This window comes from Formica exsecta, unplaced genomic scaffold, assembly GCF_003651465.1.
Source record: "Formica exsecta isolate Colony F162 unplaced genomic scaffold, ASM365146v1 scaffold543, whole genome shotgun sequence".
Classification (NCBI taxonomy): domain Eukaryota; kingdom Metazoa; phylum Arthropoda; class Insecta; order Hymenoptera; family Formicidae; genus Formica; species Formica exsecta.
This window is the reverse complement of record NW_021852672.1, coordinates 261,196-275,281: the sequence shown is the minus strand read 5'-3', so window position 1 is coordinate 275,281 and position 14,086 is coordinate 261,196. Positions and strand designations below refer to the sequence as shown.

At 34.9% G+C, this 14,086-nt stretch overlaps 3 protein-coding genes across 6 annotated transcripts; 2 read left to right on the top strand and 1 right to left on the bottom strand.

The window, feature by feature from the left end:
* Positions 1 to 211: 211 nt before the first annotated feature.
* LOC115241954 (hemicentin-2-like) lies at positions 212 to 6,849 on the top strand. Its single transcript, XM_029817939.1, has 6 exons — positions 212 to 627; positions 1,621 to 1,750; positions 4,132 to 4,331; positions 4,825 to 5,169; positions 5,524 to 6,006; positions 6,126 to 6,849. The coding sequence occupies exons 1-6, from the start codon at positions 249 to 251 to the stop codon at positions 6,668 to 6,670; spliced, it is 2,082 nt and encodes a 693-aa protein (XP_029673799.1). The 5' UTR covers positions 212 to 248; the 3' UTR covers positions 6,671 to 6,849.
* LOC115241955 (pachytene checkpoint protein 2 homolog) lies at positions 4,218 to 10,223 on the bottom strand. Of its 4 annotated transcripts, none has more exons than XM_029817943.1 (7): positions 9,948 to 10,221; positions 9,269 to 9,428; positions 8,989 to 9,180; positions 8,631 to 8,858; positions 8,098 to 8,445; positions 7,576 to 7,856; positions 4,218 to 4,352 (listed from the first exon to the last, which is right to left on the bottom strand). In XM_029817943.1, exons 1-6 carry the CDS (start codon positions 9,995 to 9,997, stop codon positions 7,584 to 7,586), a joined length of 1,251 nt encoding a protein of 416 aa, XP_029673803.1. In that variant the 5' UTR covers positions 9,998 to 10,221; the 3' UTR covers positions 4,218 to 4,352; positions 7,576 to 7,583. The 4 variants fall into 4 exon arrangements, with proteins under 4 accessions (XP_029673803.1, XP_029673802.1, XP_029673800.1 ...); XM_029817942.1 differs by lacking the exon at positions 4,218 to 4,352 and adding an exon at positions 6,991 to 7,279; XM_029817940.1 differs by lacking the exon at positions 4,218 to 4,352 and having other exon boundaries at positions 7,244 to 7,856.
* Positions 10,224 to 10,545: 322 nt separating this feature from the next.
* LOC115241953 (protein lethal(2)essential for life-like) lies at positions 10,546 to 12,679 on the top strand. Its single transcript, XM_029817938.1, has 3 exons — positions 10,546 to 10,569; positions 11,175 to 11,340; positions 11,424 to 12,679. Exons 1-3 carry the CDS (start codon positions 10,561 to 10,563, stop codon positions 12,062 to 12,064), a joined length of 816 nt encoding a protein of 271 aa, XP_029673798.1. The 5' UTR covers positions 10,546 to 10,560; the 3' UTR covers positions 12,065 to 12,679.
* Positions 12,680 to 14,086: the final 1,407 nt, after the last annotated feature.

The following is a 14,086-nucleotide window of genomic DNA, read 5'->3' as shown; positions in this document are numbered from 1 at the left end:
GGATCCTGACAGCTATAAAAATTTTCGAATGTATAAATCCTTAAACTTTATGGTATTCTAATCTATAACCCATCGAATTCCCGGTTTCATCGCTCCGTAAATCCTCAAATCTAGACGTTTACCGAATCTATTCATTTTTCAATAATCTTTATACCAGAGGAAACCATTTCTAGACAAATCCTTCTTTCAATATTTAACGAAGATGCCTTGATCGAATCAATCGCAAATCTCCTGGCTCTATCGCAACAATGACGCTCGATCGCTCGATTATCGGTTTATCAATATTACTTTTTGTCGCGTGTACCTGGCGCAACTCGGTCGTCGGCGAACAACAATTTATCGAAAAGCCGCCACTCTATCAGGAAGTATCGTCCGGTGACGATGTGCAGCTACCCTGCACGGTGCAGGATAAGCGCGGCCAGTGCATCTGGCAGAAGGACCGGAGACCGGTGGGCATGCATCCAGATAAGTACGAATGGGCGAGCGGTCGCGGCAGCGACTGCACCCTGTTGATCAGACGAGCCTCCCTACACTTCGATGACGGCCTCTGGGAATGCCAGGTCACATCCAGTGACTTTATCCGCCAGGACGCACTGTCGTCCGAACAATCCAGGTTGCTCGTAAGGGGTGAGAATTTGATCTGTGTGAAAAATTACTTCAGCAATTCATTCACATATAATGTTTTACTGTAATAAATAAGAGAATGATATCTCTCTCCCACCGAAATAAATAGAGTGCTCCCGAATATGCTATCAATCATAAATAGAGGATAAAGTAAGAAGCGGTTGTATTATAATTTTCAAAATATGTTGAAAGTTAATCCATCTATTAATTATTCGCATTTTCCTCGCGATATATTCTGTCATACAAATGAAAAATATATTTGTTCAAAATGCAATGTAAATATATTCCTTATCGATGTAGTAAAGATTGAATTTAAAAAAAAATAATTTATCTAGATAATAAAAATTATTTATATGAAAGGATAAAAAGAGCAATGTTATATGTAATTACTATATAATAGCTATTATAGCCTATATTCACATAATATATTTAGACATAAAGTTAATTAGCAAAATAATGTAAATAAGATGATTATGGAAAAGTATAATATTTCGCATATTCATGCGTTATAAAAGTTTGTTTTATAAATATTTGCGCACAATTAATATGCCGCGCATATTTTTTATTAAGAAAAAAAGCATTTTCTATATTATTTTCTTATAATTTATTTCTATATATTTTCATATAATTTATGCAATGTATTAGCATATATCTAATGCAATCTCGAATATCTCATTAAAACGCGTCGAACCGTTTGGGGGAAGCATCGTTAATATTCCGCGAACATTGACCTCGAGTGATGCAAGAAAACGTACAGAACGGTCGTTATGCTCTACTTTTCCGCAATTTTGCAATATCCGTGTTAATGTAAATTTGGTCGAGAGCTTCCAGTGGCTCAATCGGCTTCTTTGGACTTGGTTATTCATGACCGTAACGATAAGATCACGATTATATATAACCATTCGCTTAAAAAGGAAGCAAAATCGAGGGTAACCCAAACACAACAATTTCTGTCTCATTTTATCTTATCTAAGTGCACCCTAATGCGTGTTCCAGTGAAACCCAGGAAACCTCAATTGGAATATGGGGGGGCCGTTTTGGGCGCTACGCTAACGCTGCAGGAGGGACAAGAAGTCCTGATCTCATGCGTTTCGAGATACGGAAACCCACCCGCCCTCATCAAGTGGTAAGTTGACACTCTTGGTCCTTAAAGGCAACGAACATTGTCACAGTGAGATTATGGTAATATAACAACAAAAAAACACATGAAAAGAGATGATTTATATATTAAAAGAAAAAAAATTTGATATTTACTTGTTTACTGACAAGAATTGAAAAATAATCATACATATATACAGGACTCTGTCTAAAATTTAAACGAGATAATAAAAAATTATGTTACCACTGCGATATAATATGAAAAAATATTCTCAAAAAAGAATTAATATTCTGCTTTATCTCGCCTTTTCTCTCTTTTTCTCTTCTCCTTTGTGCATTTGTATTGATCATAAAAAACTATGTGCTACTTCTTTCCACGAAGTATTCTAATATGGCGGAGATAGAAAAGAACGATAGAAAAAAAAAGTTGAAAGATTTAAACCTTATACCAGATAATTACGAATGGATCCATTTGTCTCCGGCGACCTCTTACCTGACGATGAGACAAGACGATTAGGAGTAAAACATTTCTACTTTTAGACTAGCTATTGGATGACTGTTGGAATGCTGACCATGCACACTGCACATTGATTTTGAGAGGGAGAAAATGTGGTAATAATCGGTTAAAGAAGTACTAGATAATTTACACACTTTATCAGAAAAGAATATAGTGAAGAAGGGAGAGAGAAAGAAAGAAAATATATCTCTAAAATAAATAAATTTCTTACACTAAACTTGGCTATGTATACATGTATCATATAAAATATATTTCCATTTTCATAAAAAATCTTATAATCTCTTTTTTGAAATTAAAACGTATTTTTTTTTTAAATTCTCAAAATTTAAAGTATATTTATCTTTCCCAATAATAGTAAATACCAAAAAAAATTCTTCTTCACAAAAATTCTTCGGCAGAATATTATAAATATTTTTCGTGATTTTAAAACGACATCCCGATATTTAAAATACGAAAATCGAAACAATTTCCTTGCAATCCTTTTTGCCAAACAAAAACTCGCTCGAAAGTCTATGTTAACACTTTTGTACAACACCATTGTGAAGCTAACTTGCACGCTTTACGTTCCGACACTTTATTCGCAAAAAATATGGTCATTTTCAAACATAAATTTCGACAGTTCACTGTAGTGTATTGAGAGCACATAGACTACAAGAATCCGTGACGTTATGTTTATACAGGAAAGGGCCGCGCGGAGGGATCGTCGTTTTGGTTTACGGTCTGATGAATTTAGCCGCGCCTTATCTATGTTCTTACGATGTAAAACATCTGTTCTACGGATGGCACGCGCTTCTTTTGAAAGTGTATGCTTCATTTATTCCCAGAAGAGAACCAGGGGATGTAATTTAAGACCTGAATAGTAACATATGTATTCCTTTTCACAAGGGGCTCTTTAATGAATGGAACCTTTGAAGGAAAACTAAAATTCTTTCCGGCATGATGTTACTGTCTTACCAAATGTAACATCTCAGGCAACGCAAATCGTTGTGAAATCATCTTAATCTTTCAGGCATCCTTCTTTTAATTTAAAAGTTTTAAACTTTTGCGCCCGTGCAATTTTTCGTAATTTAGCATCTTTACATATTCTTATCCGCGCAAGAGTAACCATTTTTTATTTTCGCGTTTTGCTTATAGAAAATATAGCGACTTGCGCGCGAATCTATTTCAAGAGAAACATTTGTAACATTCGCGTTTCCACGCATTTATTTTGGTTCCCGGTCCTAATAAAGAATTTCGTTCGGACTTGTCTGAAACAATATCGACTGCGCATTCTTTTACGACCAATAATAGCTACGCGGTTTAATGATCCCTGCCCGATGTTTTCTTTTTCTTTGCATTGCGGACACGGCTATGCCGAGTATAATTATGTAGATTATAGCCATAGAGAAACGGAGAAACTGGCCGCGAGCGTAGTCCCGTCGCTGCGCCTGTGAATCACAGTAGAAAAGGGTTACGGACCTTCTTCCTTTTTTTTCCGGGAAGAAGGCTAGTCCGCGGTCAGCGGATTATGTGAATCACTCGCAGAAACGGAACTATATCCTCGGTTAATCACAAACATCAAACTTTCATTTGCACATTCTTTGCGTAACGCATCAAACTGGACAGGTCGATGGACCCCCCTCTTGACAGAAAAAAAATTGGAATATATATAATAAAAAAGGGATTCTGTATCTATATAACAAACTATCTTTCACTCTTGAATTCTTAAATCATTTTAGAATCGATTTTTTGAGCAAAAATACTGAAAGGGATTTATCGCCCGAGTTCTCAATTTTCAATATTAAACTGTCCATAACTAATTCGTGAATTATAAATCCGTTCCAGTCTGCTTAAAAATTAAATGAGGTGTTAAGTTTTCTCATACTTGTAATGCTGGCAAATTTGTCGAGCAGGTTCATAGGGAACGACGAGGTGGAACCTTTGGGGGAGCAGAACAACGCAACAGAGGTGGATAATCGGAAGACCTGGGCGGCTCATAGTCTTCTACGGGTGCGTGGTCAGAGGGAGAATCACGGTCTGCCGATCCGATGTGTGACCGTGCATCCGTCGAGTTTAACGCCGGCCAGTATAGAATCGCGACTGGACGTTCATTGTACGTACACAATAGATCTCTCTAAAACAATAAACAAAAATTTTATCTCATAAGTATAAATTTGATCGTTTTTAAATGGGATATCAAATAATCATCGCGAAAGCTTTTTCAAAAACTCTACGAAAAATGTATTTTCTAAGCCAAAAAAAATATGTATCTTTTTCACAAAATATATATAAGAATTAGAGAAGAGACCATTTTTTTCTTTGCTTTTAATCTCTGATAGCTCTCCTTATGTTATTTATTCAAATAATTTATTTCTATATATTAAAAATTAATTTATAAAGTAAATTAATTTATTTCTAATTACTTCAGTTTCACAATTAAAAACATGTATTAGAGAAAGCTAGTAAATGAAAAGCTGATAAATATATTATTTCCACTTTTCTAATACAGATTTAACATGATCTTCGGAAATAAGAGATCTTCTTTTGCGTCTCTATCGACGGATAAAGTCCCGCAACACACATGTGTGTAACAGAGGTACTTTCAGATTCGCCGGAAGTGCGACTTGAGACGAGTCCGCAGCCGCTTACGGTTGCTCCAGAGGATTCGGCAAACTTCTTGAGCCTCAAGTGCCTGGCGGACGCTAATCCGGTTGCGAGCATCAAGTGGTTCAAAGACTCAGCGCCGCTCGACGCGTCGCTGGCCGATACCGGGGCATCACCGTCGCCGCCGTCGTTGATACAAAGCAGAACGACGCAGCTGAATGATAGCGTATGGGGTGCCGAGCTGCGCTTCGAGCCGATCAAGAGGCACGATGCTGGTCTGTATTCGTGCAAGGCGGCCAACATCATCGGTGAAAGCGCTCCCGCGAGTTACAGACTCGATGTGCAATGTTCGTACAATTACAATACTTTGCTTCTGATATACCCACTGATATCCCATTTTCTATTCTTTACCTTCCTTTTTTTCAAATCTCATTCAATCAACGTATCGCTTTCTTCGTAGAATCAAACAGCGCGCTATGACGGTCCTCGCATATGTAGACGTTTGTATTATGCACGATATTATATTATATTCCTGTGAAAGTTGTTAATGCTTGATTCTTCTCCTATACAGACCAATAAAAGAAAGATTCCAAGTATCTTGTAAATTCATTCACAAAAATGCAATTTATATTTTCCCATAATACTGCTTTTTACTTATTATAGTTTAACATTAAAAAAAACTGAGGCATATTTCTCCATAGATGAACCAAAATTAAAGAGAATAGAAAATGATACCTCCATGGACATGGAGGAAACAGCTCTGCTGAGTTCCGCGGTCGAGCCCTTCGAATGCCCCGAGTTCGAGGCCAATCCACCCGCTCAATACAGATGGGTACATCTTCGCGGTGGTTCTACAGAAACCATCGAAAACCACGTGCAGAACAAAGGTGGTGGTCGACGTCTGCGTCTTGAGAACATCATGTGGTCCGACGAGGGGGAATACCGTTGCATCGCCTTCAACACGATCAACGGGGTCAAACGGGAAACTGCCAGTGATGTACATTACGTGCTACATGTGACCGGACCACCGGAGATACAGGCCAGGCCATTACCCGGCGATCGGGATTTTTACGAGTCCATCGGATGGGCAGGCGAACCTGTACACAGGCTCAAATCCCGATTCTGTTCGCGGCCGCCGCCGAAACTGGTCGCTTGGCAGTGGGGTAGTTCTCATATTCGAGCTGGTACGCAATACGATTTGATCTAATGTGAAAATCCTTTCTTAAAAAGATATTCAAGTTGGTAACAAATCGTGTTTATTCTGTCTTTTAGCGTTTTACTAATTCTTTTGAACTTTAAACAGGAGAAAACATTCATCCAAAGTATGAGGCCCTGCCGTTGGAGCCTATTGTTGAGAACAAAATGGTGACCAACTGTTACTGGGCTAAGCTAGAGATTAAGGATCTGCAAAAGGAGGATGCCCGGATATATACTTTGTTGGTAGAGAGTGAGAAGGGTCGGGACTCGACGAATATCAAGTTGATAGTGAAAGATCCTACAGAGATACGCGTAATAGCTGCGGCCGTGGCGGTCGGTCTGCTGTTTCTGTTGCTGCTGATCTCCATCGGCGTGTACTCGTTGCTAAGAATACGACGTGGACGATATCGACAAGAGATGATGGAGGAGGGCAGTATCGCGGCTGACGCGCTCTATAACGGCACGTCGATAAGTCAACAAAAATCTATTAATTCGTCTCACGCAAAGACCTTCACGAGAAAGTCTAGTCTGGACAATGGGCAGAGCGCGTACGATTACAATCACATCGCGAAGCAGACACATGCCATGAGTCCAGAAGCGTTAAAAGTTAGAAGAGCGCCGGCGGTTCTGCAGCCGCCTACTATCGTGTAAAAAAAATATGAACTTTTCGCCAATGTCAAATCTCATTTTTTTCATCGTCTGATTCTACTTCTCGCAGCAACAAATTTTACTTTTGCTTGTATTCATTTTCTTTCTATCAGTCTAGCGCCATTTTTAACAAGCGTATTTTTTATGATTTAATATAGATTATATCAAATCAGAAGTATAATATGTGTATACAAAATGTATGTTGGTATATCGCGAATGTTGTATAATCTAATATTTATATCGGAAACTCCTGATATAAAATAAGTATATCCGAGAGACTGTCAATTGTTGTGTATCTTTATATCGTTATTAATTCTTTTTAGTTTGTTATTTATTATCGCAATGTTCGTTGTATTTTATCCCCGATAAGTAAGATAGTTACAGTAGTATTTGTCTATAGTCGAAATAAAGATACATCGCGATAATATTGTATAAAGAACTTACGTACCGGCGCAAAGTATAGTCCGCGTCGCCGAAGCGGAACGAAGCGTAACTTTAATAGCGGTCGCATCTCACTGATTTTAATGGCGGTTGCACGACGAGAGGCAAGATCGGTGCAAAACTGGACCTCATAAAAACTGTTATATAGTTTTGTATTTCGATGACATATTTCTAGATCAAGAAACGCATACATAAAAAGAAGTTTTAAATTTTGTTTCAAATCAGCGACTAAATATTTGTTTCCAAAGTTATATAAAATCAATTATTCCAATTTTACATATGTCCATAATAAATCGACTTTAGTAGCGATTAATCGTATGTGCGATGATTATTATTTATTATAAAAAAGTAAAAAAATTACGACAAATAAAAGAAAAAGCGTATTATTAAATAATATATGTTGATATATAAGCATGTGTAAAAAATAGCATAAATTATAAAATAATGCTAATAAATAGGAAAGAAACCTTTTTGTTCATGATTGCTGCAATTCGCCTTCTTGCTGTACTTGTTTCAGAATAGCCGAATGCATGGCTTTCAGAAATTTGGACAGTGTAGTTCTATCTGCGGGTAAATGAAGAGCATGCGCCAAAAATGGTATCTTTCTTAAGGTGCGACCGCTCAAGCCTTCGCTAACACGACTAAGTTCCAACAGTTTTAAACTGTTCTTGGTGTTCGAATCCTCCGTGTATCCGAATAGCTTTAACTGCGATATATCGCATATCTCTTCTTGCTCCAAAATTCCAGTCTGGAATAGACAAAAAAATAATATATAGTAATGTTAAATTAAAAAATAGATTGTATTAATATTTGACTAAAACTTATCAATATAGCCTAATATTGTAAAGAGCTCTCTCTCTCTCTCTCACAGATAGACACATTTAATTGCAAATAGACATTTTATTAATGCAATCACTAATCAATTTTCTATATTATTTTCTACATTTCTCACATTTACACATTATCGTACAGAATTAAAATATATGTACCCTCATTAATTCCTTCAGGCATGAATGATAAATGTTATAAATAGCGATTTCAGATGGATATCCAAGATATTGCTTGATGTCAGCTCGATCGATGAACGCAAGATCTATGGCTTCCGTCATATTGCTCGTCGTTAAGATTAAAACGTTCGAATATCGCTTGATTTGATCTAATTGCGTGAGCAGCGCGTTTACAACGCGTATAGAGTCAGATGGTTCGGTTCCGTTGTTGCACGATTTACGTGCGTGAGCTAATGATTCTATCTCGTCAATCAAAATACATACCAATGCTCTTTCATCTTGTACCAAATTTTTTATTTCGTCAAATAGCTTCATAACAAGTTTCCCACTCTATTAAAATACAGAATATCTGTTTACCTGTTATACTTGATACTAGATGGTACAATAATATCTAAATCTTATTAGCTAATTATGTGAATATTATTAGCTAATATGTATAAATTTAAGATTTTACATTATACCACTGTTCTATGTGTGAAGCACAAGATAAAAATAAATAATAGTTGAATATTTACTTCGGAAAACCATTTTGAAAATAAACTGTGACTATTTATCTCTATGAATTCTCCATGAGTGAAGCGATCTCTCATACGAATTACAGCTTTTTGAGCTAGAGCTTTGCACATACTGGTCTTTCCTGTACCTGGAGGACCGTGCAACAACACCACTTTATTCCAACTTATAATGTTAGAATTAACAGCGAGATCAGAAAACAACATTGTTGTCTCCACAAAACGCAATAACTAAAAAAAAAAAAGACAAAAATTGATTAAAAATCTTTATAATAAAATATACCTCAACTGACTTTAACAGTATACACAAAAAAACATTTCTAATATTGTATGTACAAATTTATCTACTAAATTTACTAACATTATTCTTTATGTCACAATCATAATATAGACTCTCCCACATGTAGTGAAATTCCTGCGCAGGTAACAACCAATGAGATGCGACTGGCAATTCATCAGAGTCGCAGTTCATTGTTTCTGTCGCAACACCCTCCTGTGTCAATCTATAGATATAATATTTAATGGTAGCCCCTTCAATTTTAATTTTTCCTTTCTGAAATATAATTATGTGCATATCTGTATAATATGTATGCACAGAATATATCTTTCCGCATAAAATTAATGTAGAAAATTGATAATACCTCTATATAATTAGATGAGCATATTATAGATTCAACATGATTTTGTATGACTATACTGTTTACAAAATCTTTACCATATAGAATAGTATCGAGAGAAATCTCTTTCAACGACTTAAATTCTGCACTTACTGTCTCTTCAATTATTTCTTTCGACAATGTGCTAAAATAATCAATACAATCAAACCATTTAATTTCATTGAGATATGATAAAATATAAATTTGAAAACTTTCTTTAGATTCTAGTTGCAGCTAAGCACGCAAATTATTATTGAAATTGTTCATGAACATCTGTTACACTAATAAAGCCTTTAATAATCGATGACAAGTTTTTGTGTTATACTTAATTGTTTCAATGAACTTTGAAAAAAGTATGCATAAACATGAAAAAAAATATTTTTTTTTTCCATGAAATTTATCAAGTAGTCAAAAGAATAAACATGATGAAACAATTTTTTCAGTTGTTTTCTTATAACGTAATATTTGGCGTTTGATATTTACTTGTATCAAATTGCAATGATATTATGTGAATCATAATGGAATTAAACTACCTTTTCAACTGCTTTTAAGGTTAACATAAACAATGATATGAACATCAATTCTCACCAAAGATCAGATAATAAATTCATATTACACGATGATACATTTGGCAAAATAAAACTTAATCTAAAATAAACAATACCTGTTGGCATATTGACATATTTCTACGTGTAACACGTTTTCCTCCTTCATTTCTACGTATCTTGTTTGTACGACTCTTCTTATGAATTGAAAGAGTAGGATAATTTACGAGAGAGAAACAAGATGAAACGATTCTAATATCACATACTAGATAGATGAGACTTCAACAGAATTACGTGTCTATTACTATTAAAAGAGACTCTTTACTTCGATCTTTGTTCTGCTATGTATTAAATTCAAAATTTGAAGTCGTTTGAGTCACGAAGTATAGAGAAAATTAGAGAATTGATAGAGAAGCAAATATTCAATTCACAGATCGCGCAGTCATCGACGAGACGTGCAAAACGTTTTATCTTAGGTAGATAGTCTTCACAGACATTTCTTACGCGATAATACATAAACTATATTACTTTCAGTCGGTACAGATATGTCGCGTAATAATACAACGACCGCCGATACTTTTATCTCGGCACTTCGAGAATGATCTCGACTTCTCGACACTCCGACACTGTATTCGCAAATATGTTATTTGCAGCATCGATTTTAACAAAAGTACACAAACGTATTCATAAAGTTTAATTGTCTTCGTCTTTATCTTCCTCATTAGAGTATATATGTTTTGGGTAATTATTTGTGGCATCGGGACGGGTTGTGTTGCAGATATAATTGCGATCAAATAATATCCCAGTGAGCAATGCGATTGATCAATCGATGAATTAAAAAACGCCCTTTACATTTTTTGAAGACAGTGGCACGCAGTTCACATTAGAACACAGGGTCTCTAGTTCACATGTACGTTGCTTGCCCATGTGTGCGGCTTTCGTAAAATATCTTAAATGGCACGCTTGCTAGAGATTTTAGAGATATCTATGAAGAGATATCATAAAGAGCTCTTGTGAAAGATATCTTACAAAAAGATAACTTACTGATATCATTTCTAAGAAAATTTAATTAAGTCTTTAAAAAGTCCTCTTAAAGAGCTCATCCTCTCAATAAAGCTCACTGGGTGTTCGCGATTATTCCTTTGTCGGAACTCAGCAAACACAAAGTAACAGTAACATAACATTAATGTTATAATTTTCCACTCAACAATGTTACTGTTACGTACAAGGCATGTTATATTGCAGTTACATTATTGAATGGGAAATTATAACATTGATGTTATGTTACTGTTACTTTGTGTTTGCTGGGGATATACGAGAAACTTCGCTCGTTCTTGTCTCGAAAGATCGAAACGTTTCTCGACGCATGCGTAGCTGTATATATACGCCGGTTAGAAGCCATATTACGTCAGTATCTGTCAGTATCTTGTCAGCTGTTGTCAGTCGGATTGTATTGTGAATGTTATAACGTGATATATATAACAATAAGTATATATACGCAGTTGTATTGTGGTACGTAAATTCGATAACACGAATTAAGAACAAATTGTTTCATCTCGTATCTTACCTAATACATATATATATATTGTTAATAGATCAGTGTCAGAGCGAGAAAATGTCTTTCATCCCGTTGCTGTTTTCTGAATGGGGGGAGGATCTAGAGCATCCTCATAGTCTGCTGGACCAAAACTTGGGTCTGAGTCTACGCCCGGAACATCTATCGTCACCGGCTAGGACTAGCACCAGCCTCTATCTGGACATGTTACCGCGACGGAATCCCACCTTGAATCAGCTCAAGGCTCTGTTGGAATTGATGCAGCAACGTGAGAACAATGGTCCATCTGTTCCTCCTCCTTCCGTGAACAAGGATGACTTCCAGGTAGTGTTAGACGTGCAACAATTCGAGCCGCACGAAATCGAGGTAAAGATCGTGGATGATTGTCTTGTTATCACGGCCAAGCACGAGGATAAGCGAGACGAGCATGGCTGGGTGTCTCGTCAGTTCGTCAGGAAATGCAAGTTGCCAGAGGACTCTAATATCGAGCAGCTGACATCCAGGCTGTCCTCTGATGGTCTTCTGACAATTGTTGCGCCCAGGAAACGACCATTGAAGGAGGAAATGGAAAGAACAATCCAGATCGAACGTACTGGAAAACCTTTCATCAACGAGCAACGAGAAAAGTCAAAAAAATCCAAGCAAAATCCCGTAAAAGACGAAGAGAAGCAGACTGAGTGAAGAATCAGCATTTCAATTATATATATTGTTTGCTAAACTATTTTTGTATTTCTTTAATTATTGATTAGACTGCAATCATATAATAAACTGTTTTGTTTGTAATGCAGATTTTCATAGCTCAAGTTGTCTACTCTACGAGTTAAAGTGTGATATGAATATATAATATTATATTTACACCCTGAGAGCGCATTCTCAAGTCTTATATTATATATTATAGGATGCATTTATTTAAAAATTATTTATACTAAATTCTAACATAGATCCTGTGTTATATATATTTAGTATACTATAGCAATAACATTTTCTATTCGCAGAAAAATGGATATATTAGTTTAAATACAATAAAACTCATTAATCTACGCACCACATTAATCTATTGTTACACATTTTCTATTTCTATATTTTTCATTTAGTCTAAAGTTGTCTTATGAAATTTTTTTCTGATAAGTTAGGAAAAGTGACTGTTAAGAAACCAAAAATTACATATGTTATTTTAACCAATTCAAAGTTAAGTCTTTAACATAGAAGATTATATAGTTATATGTATTGTAAAATTGATATGTGTAGTGGAGCTGCATTTGTGTTTATAAAATAAAGATTATTTTTTGAAATTAACATTATTATATACTCGTCAACTTATTACACACACATCAAGTTATTACCTATTATCATATGTTAAGTAAACTCATTTCTAATCTATTTTTTATATATAATCATAACATCACTCTTGCTTCTATTATTACATATATTAATGTATAGTGCTTCGATAATCTGAAAGAATTACAAGAATAAAACAGGGACCTGATTTTTCAGAACAAATTAAATTTTCAAATGGCGATAATACACAACTAGAAAATTCGTGATCTTGGCATAAGGCCGATGATATGATAATATACAAAGAACATTATAATTGCACCACATTAAAAACAGTTTTATATCTCTCTTATTCTTTATAATTATTTTAGAAATCCAAGATCTAATGATCGTGCTCGAATGTATTTAAAATAGCGAGAAAATTGTCAACGCGTCTGTTTTAAAGAAGTAGGATTAAAAGAATATGAGAAACATTTCAAGATAAATTAGAAATTATATAATTTGTAGAAAGTATTCAGTTATAGATATGATTTGATTATACAAGACTGTGTGTGTTGATATAATGAATCATTATAATCATTATTAATGATTAATGTAAATTAAAATCATTATTAATGATAATCAAAAAAGATTGTGACATGTTTATATATAGAGTATCCCGTAATATTTTGATGCTATAAGAAAAGAAAATAATTCTACAAAAAAAAAAAAAGTTTTATACCATATCCGATTGTCCCATCAAAGGATATCCTATACAGGGTGGCCCCGAACAGCCAGACTTTGAGATCTTATAGAAAATTTAATTCTGAACAAAAAATTTCCTATAAAAACATGGATCGAAAAATGCTTTCTTAAGAAGTTATCGCTCAAAAACCTCTGAAATCGTGATTATTTTACACATTTTTCCAAATATCATGAAAAATGTGCGTTTTTTAACAAAAAGTACCGAAACAAAAGTTGTAGAAAATTAAATTATCTTCCAAATGAGATCAAAATTATTGTTGTACGTTCCATAGATTTTGATATAATCAGTTTCAAACGTACAAAAAGTGCTTTTGTTACTTATTGTTAGATGCGCATACGTAATACGACTTTTGATCGATTAAAGTTGAATCAGGAGGAAATCCGTAAAGCGACTAGATCGGTCATTACTCGATGCCGAAAGTGTATTGGAGCTAGGGGGGGATATTTTGAGAACAGTTAGTTTTTTCACGTCTTTATTCATTTTCTACTATTACGTGCTATTTTAGTTTAAAAAAATTTATTTTATTTTCATAAAAGAAAAAGATTTTTATTTTTTATTTTTATCGTTTTTTCAAGAAATTTATTAAGTTTCATTTTCTTTTTATTTCATTTTCTTTTCACCTTTTGCTCTTCCTTTGCATCAGAGGTTTTTGAGCGATAACTTCTTAAGGAAGCATTTTTCGA